Below are 7,136 nucleotides of genomic sequence, written 5' to 3'. Positions count from 1 at the left end.
AAACAACAACATTTAAAATCCAAATGATAATGTAAAAGACACACATTTACATTAGTCTCCCCTTCAGGCCATGGCCCTGAAAGAGAGTTAAGAAGAGGAGTGAGACTGGGTGAATCATGAGTTCTTACCATACGGAAGTGTGTGTGACACACTTCTATTTCCATAGAAGCAGCACAGATCAGATGAGGGCGGTGCGCAAAGCGGAGCTCTGTGGTTGTGCGCTCTTCAATTCACTGACACTGATGTGTGGTTCTTTGAAAATCTATGGAAAATTCTTTTTCAAATCATTCCAAATGCCACGAGATGGTGGACGTGGAGTTCGGGGAGCCCATCACCTCTGCGCTGATGTTCGCTGCCGGTGTCGTGGGTAACATCGTGGCGCTGGTGCTGCTGGAGGTCCGGCGCAGGAAGACCAGCCCGTCCCTGTATCACATCCTGGTGACGGCGCTCCTCATGACCGACCTGCTGGGCTCCTTCTCTGTCAGCCCTGTTGTTCTCACAGCCTATGCCCGGGGGAAGACTCTGGTGGGGATGAATGCCGGCAAAGAGCTGTGCGCCTACTTTGGCTTCAGCATGACTTTCCTGAGCCTCTCCACGCTCTCCATTGTGAGCGTAATAGCACTGGAGCGCTACCTCTCCATTGGTCACCCTTATTTTTACGAGAGGCACCTGAGCAAACTCCACGGTTACATCACTGTGGCTCTCATCTACCTGGGCAGCATCCTGTTCTGCGTCGCTCCTTTTCTGGGTTTTGGAGATTACGTACAGTACTGCCCGGGGACATGGTGCTTCCTGGAGATGAGCCACACGAATAAAGGAAAGGATCAAGTTTACATCGGGTTGTATGCGTCTTTCATCCTCATCGTGATCACCAGCACGGTGGTGTGCAACATATCTGTCATATTCCACTTGGTGATGATGCAAAGGAAGCGCAAAGCGCGCCGGAGTGGAGAGTACGCGCGCTCCCGGTACCGCAGGTCTCTCTCCATGTCAGAGGAAGTGGAGCATCTATTGCCGCTGGCTATTATCACTGTGGTCTTCATCTGCTGCACCTTCCCTTTGGTGGTAAGAGCTATCTCTACACTGTTAAAGGGGCCCTATTCTATTCTACTCAACTTCAGGTTCATTTGGTGTCTCTACTGTGACATGTCTCCTTGCTTTAATGTTCAAAAAGCTCTTTATTTTTCTCATATTGCCTGTGCTGCAGCACCTCTTTTCACCCTCTGTCTGAAACCAGAGCCCAGCCTGCTCTGATTGGTTAGCTGGTCGGCTCTGTTGTGATTGGTCAACTGCATGGAGATGTCCCACCCCTTAGCGTACAATGTGTTGGAATGCTACCCAGTGTTACATAGTGATGTCATTATGTTATAGAAGTAAATGAAGGAGTCCAATGGAGGCATTTCAGGCAAGGGGGAGTGTGTGGGAGAGAAACTCCCTCTGGAGGGAACACAGGGATGTCAGCCTTTGCAGACCGTTTACATACACGAAAACCTATAGAACACAAACACACTACAGGAGAGGGACAACCACAAAAAGCAGAATAGGGGCTCTTAAGTTGTCGCAAAACTCTCAATTTGTATGTTTATTTATTTGAGTAAAAATACCAACACATAAACAACCCCTAAATGTCTTTTAAACAACGATTCATTCAACACATAAAACAGATTCACTCTTCTATGTCTAACATTACAAGGTCTTTTTTTAACTGTCAACTTCAGATGAAAAAACATTAACATAGAGAAAAAAAATGTCCTCTAATTATTTGTTTTAATATTGTATACGTAGATAAACTTGATTATAAGACTTAATCCCTACCACCATTTCTCTAGTTTTCTCCATTAGTGGTAGGAGAAACTTCTCCCAATAATGATTTTAGTATTTAAGGATAATGCAATAAAGGTGTTATAAACCATACCATACATGGGCCTGGGACACTGTTAATCTCTACACATAGTATCTGAGCTGATTATTTTCAGTTTTCATGATAACATGTATTCTTTTTATTTCTATTTCCCAGCTTAGAGTGTACATAAACTTCACCAGCAGCCACACTGAAACAAGCCATGCTAACCTCCGTGCCCTCCGTCTCCTGTCCTTCCACTCCATCATCAATCCCTGGGTCTTCATCATCCCCTCCATTGTGAGGATCATTTGGAGGAAGTTGCGCAAACCCGCAAAAGTCCTCGATGATCTGGGGGAAGACCCATGCGTCAGTGACCGGGGGGGAGCCTTGCTGTGCAGTCACAGAACCACCTAAATGAGTGGGACAGTGGACATGGACGTGGAAAAGATACACAAAGTTTCTGAGGCCTGTGGTGTATTTCCGTCTGAGTGTGCCTGAAGGCAACCAACGGAACAGAGCAGGTCTTGTCACAGCTCAGACAAAGATTGATTGACAGGATGTGCACTTGGGTTAATTTGAGTTTTAGATAACCCCAGCCGCTTTCCTGAGAATAGACTTGTGGTGAAACACATGACTGAAGTCATCAGAGCGTTCTGTCAATAATTACACAGAAGTGTCCTTATGTATAAGAAATAAAGTTGTTTGTCTTACAGTAAAATAATCAGCTTCAGGAAATGAACATGCATAAGATACAGAGTCAGGAAATGAATGTAGATGATGTCAGAAGGGTGAAGAACATGAGCAAATACACCTGGTACATAGAGCCAATTGTGGTCAAGGTGTAATGATGTAACACAAACATCAGATGATCACTTTAAAGATAAACCAAGTGTGAAGACTAAAGGTAGGTTTCCACACAGTGGTGAAGTGTCGACCAACCTCTGGCTGCTTTAAGCTGCGTTCACATTATAAACGGCTCTGCAGTGACTTTGCTGTTGTGTTTCTATTTAAGTGTGCTTGTAGAGAAAGAAAAGATTGTGATGCATCTTGAGATATAAGTTGATCTAATATATAATATGATGTTGTTTCGGTCATATTGACCTGCTGTATACTTAAAATGCTTGTATGTCATTTCTGTGTAGTGCTTTTGAGGACTGCTGCAGTCTAGCAGATTTAATGCAGTTCCATTTATACTACAAATGAAGTACCCTTTTACATAGATGTACCCATCGGTCTGCCATTTCAAGCATGCACATTTAGGTATCACACTCTGTGTTACATTGTTTGCCAGGAGTTAAACATCTTTCATTCTTGTTGTCTTTATATTCCTTTAAAGACAAAATACACTCACGCTGTTGGTAACAGTGAATGTTCACAAAGAACCTCTCTTCAAAACAATCGTTTAGTATGTTATCTTTCTCCTCTTCTTTGCAAACAAGCTAGCGGTGCATATGCCACCAACTGATCTTAACTGTGGACTGAAACAGCAGCATGTGCAGTGATTGCCTGTTTGATGATCAGATGCTATCCTTTCACATGCTGCCCCGGAGCAAGTGGACCTAAATGCAGGACACATCATCGTTCAGCAGAAAATACTTTTATTAGCAGATAATCCATGCACAGCAGGCCAGGGCCGAACAGAACAGAGCTCTGAATAAACAAGGACCCGATAAACACTGACAAAAAAACACAACTATACAAAATACATGAAGAACTAATCACGAGACACAGCTGGGGAGGGCAGGCAAGACAGGAAAGCAGTAGGTGTAACGGTTCTGATCATCAAACAGGCGGGAAACACAGAGACAGAAACTACAAAGAGACATAACTCAAGGGGTGACCAAATCCAAAATATGTGACATCAAATTATTAACCGGCCTTAAGGGTAAGCGACTGCCCAACTGTGTTTTACTGAAGTGGGTAAAAGGAAAGAGACTTGATCAATGTTATTGGGCAGTTTTATTTATTTTTTAACCAGATCACCTTAAGTAAAAATGATACTGTATCTGTGTGAAAAACCGATAAAAGGAGTAAAACAATGAACCTCTGCAAGAAGTAAATTCGTTTTTTATTGTATGAACTGATTAATAGTAAAGAAAAAGCTTTCTTTTATATTGATTTGTATTTATTAATATACAGCTCTGGAAGAAATGAAGAGACCACTCCAAATGTTTCTTAAATCTCAATCTCCACACGTATGGCATCCATTCCATTCCAGTGTCTGTTGGATTCCAACACAGAGAAATGTGGTCAGTAGTTTATAGAAACAAATGATACTCAAAACACATACCTATAAATAGTAAAGCTAGAGAAACTGATAATGTAGTGGCCTCTTCCTTTTTTCCAGAGCTCTATAAATATATACTGTATTTACATGTGTATATATATTTGAAATGTCTGATAGACCTTTGCAACATGCAGGATTTCATAATGGTAAAGGTACACTGGTTACTTGATTGGTGATTTGTCACAAAGTTTGCTCTTAATTCATGTATACCAGATTGAGAGCATTGACTCACACATTACATTGTTTATGATGGTGAATTACTGATAGTGTACAATATCACATTTTAATGCTAGAAAAGTATGTGAGTCACAGTAAATCAATGTTCAAACACAAATTGATTAAAAGAAGAAAATGTTCAGTATTCAAGTTTTATTTTCTTGAAGCAGTTTTCAAGTAATAGCTGATGTGGAGTTCACAAACAGATAGGTAATACAGAATGTGAAAACATCCTTAATAATGATATGACCTTTAGTTGTAATCTTCAGATATATTTGTCTCACCCTTGTTCTCACTGACAGAAAGACACAATGCTGTGTCGCAACATCCTGTGTAGCGCGCCACAACAATCCACTGTCTTCATTCCTGTGACGTTACTCCCTCATGAGCTCTGTCCTAATATGTGTAGTCTCTTTGTACTACTTAGTAGTTCTGACCTTGATAAATATGAAATGATGTGAACATGGGCTAATGTAAATCTGTAAGTGGCCTTTCCAGGTATGCGTTTCAATAATTGCCAGAAGTCTCCAGTTCACAATGATTGGAACACAAACAGCTCTGGACAAAATTAAGAGACCACCAAAATGATCAGTTTCTCTGGTTTTACTAGGTGTTGGAATTCACCAGACACTGTAATGGAATAGCTGCCATACATGTAGATATTGAGATTTAAGAAAAATGTGGAGTTGTCTCTTAATTTTATTCAGAGCTGTATATGGTGACATATTTATATTTTTGCAGTTCTTGTGTGTCTTATAACCCCATTCCTGCGTAAAAGCCTACATCATCACTGAAAAGGAATGCACCTATCTGTTGGACTTCTGTTGTTTATTATATAAAATAATAACACGTTCAAAAGCTTTGTTTATCGTGTGACTCTTTTCTCATTGTATATTGAAACATATCAATCATAATGGGTTTTTCATTTTACTTCTAACAGTAAAGGGACAATTCTCAGCTGGTCCGCCAACCTTTTAGCCCATTAATGTCAACAATGGTGCAAATATAAGAGCAGCTGTCAGAAGAATGGACTTCCTGAAATAGTGACCATTTCGTTTGGGTAAATACAGACAATGACTTGGGAGGCAGAACACTCATTGGTTCAGTCCCTGACAAGACATGAAGCATGCACATAGGGGATCTGCCTGTATCCTATTTCTAAAGTGTAGGCCAACATTTATATCAGTTAAAATACTCTACTCATCAGATTTATTGACATTAATTGGCATTTTAAGACATATTTACTCAATGTGCAGCAACTACAATGGCTGAATATTGCAATCAAGGTGGCAAGAGGTTATGCAGTGCAAGTGGTTGGAGCCCTGCCAGATAATATACTATTCCTGAATGTAAATGACAAATCCTTTGTGCTTGAAATAAGAGTTGTTATTTACATTTGTGGCATTCAGGCTCATTTAACTCAAGCTGTCTGCAGTCCAGAAGAGAATGAAGAAGGCATACTTTATTAATCCCTAGGCTAGGGTATAACAAAACGTGTTAGTCTCAAGCCTAAAATCACAAATGCACAAACAGGATCAATTTGGGTGGATTAATTTGTATGGGGATATGTCAGGAAGTGGCTGTCTTTAAAAAGGGAAGTTTCATTGAATTATCGTGACATGGCACTGTCTTGTCCATTTTCTCAGGCTCAGTTTCCTAGACTACAAGGAATTAGTGCTCCTTGGAGATTTTAACTGGGACTGGTTAACTGCAGTGTCAGAGGATTTAAAAAACCTTTGTATCTCTTTAAATGTTACTCAGATTGTGGACAGTCCTACTCGCCCTAACATTAAGTCCCCTAATAAATCCTCCCTAATTGATCTCATTTTAACTAATGTTCTCCATAAATATTCATCTGTGGGAGTATTTGCAAATGATCTGAGTGATCACTGTGTTGTAGCCACAATTAGGGACACTAAGGTCCAAAAGGTTAAACCTCGCATTATCATTAAGAGAGACACAAAACATTTTGTGGAGCAGGGTTTTGTGCATGATCTGTTTGATTTTGATTGGGGTAAAATCGATCTGTGTGCTGATGTAGAAACCGCATGGTCTTATTTTTATCTTGGTTTATGGAGATCATTGATAGACATGCACCCCTGCGTAAATTTAGAGTAAAGGGTCGAGACAATCCTTGGTTTTCTGCTGAGCTGTCTAGTCTCCTTCATGAGAGAAACAAGGCCTGGGCAAAGGCTAGGAGATCAGGCTCAGAGGTAGAATGGCTGCATTTTAGGCAGCTAAGAAATAGCTTCACTTCACATATCAAAAGTGCTAAATCAAAGTACTATCTGTCAGTAACCACAAAGAATCTGAATAATCCTGGAACATTTTGGAAAGCCATTAAATCGTTATCCACCGGTGATATCCGTTATGAGCTACCTCCATGCATTACCACAACATCTGGCTCTATATCAGACAGGGCTACTATGCTAAATTGCTTTAATGAGCATTTTGTGTCCTGTGGTTCTCTATTTGATTCTGTCACTAACTCTGCTTCTGTGAACACTACAGTATGTGACTCTGAAAAACGTGTGTTGGAAAACCCTTTTAGTTTGACCCCTTTTACTGTTGATGTTGTTCGTGAAGCTTTAACCAAGTTAGATCCTAAGAAACCGGCCGGCCCGGACAACGTAGAACCTTTCTTTTTAAAGATAGCTGCAGATTTTATTGCTCCACCTCTCACTACTCTTTTTAACCTCTCCCTCAGCACGAACACAATTCCAAAATTGTGGAAGTCAGCGTATGTCCTGCCTTTGCTAAAAGGAGAGGAGGCCACCTTATTAAATAACT

The 7,136-nt window shown here is 40.7% G+C and overlaps 1 protein-coding gene across 1 annotated transcript; it reads left to right on the top strand.

Moving 5' to 3' along the window:
- The first annotated feature begins 202 nt into the window (after positions 1-202).
- On the top strand, positions 203-3,890 carry ptger2b (prostaglandin E receptor 2b (subtype EP2)). Its single transcript, XM_034195691.1, has 2 exons — positions 203-1,065; positions 2,018-3,890. Exons 1-2 carry the CDS (start codon positions 265-267, stop codon positions 2,255-2,257), a joined length of 1,041 nt encoding a protein of 346 aa, XP_034051582.1. The 5' UTR covers positions 203-264; the 3' UTR covers positions 2,258-3,890.
- The last annotated feature ends 3,246 nt before the right edge of the window (positions 3,891-7,136 follow it).

Source organism: Gymnodraco acuticeps, unplaced genomic scaffold (assembly GCF_902827175.1).
Source record: "Gymnodraco acuticeps unplaced genomic scaffold, fGymAcu1.1, whole genome shotgun sequence".
Taxonomy (NCBI): Eukaryota; Metazoa; Chordata; class Actinopteri; order Perciformes; family Bathydraconidae; genus Gymnodraco; species Gymnodraco acuticeps.
This window is presented reverse-complemented; position numbering and strand designations above follow the sequence as displayed.

Bases quoted from the DNA above. Each gene is read 5' to 3' on its own strand.
- ptger2b (XM_034195691.1), top strand. From the start codon at position 265: ATGGAAAATTCTTTTTCAAATCATTCCAAATGCCACGAGATGGTGGAC. The intron at 1,066-2,017 runs GTAAGAGCTATC...TCTATTTCCCAG, and splicing joins GCTGCACCTTCCCTTTGGTG to CTTAGAGTGTACATAAACTT.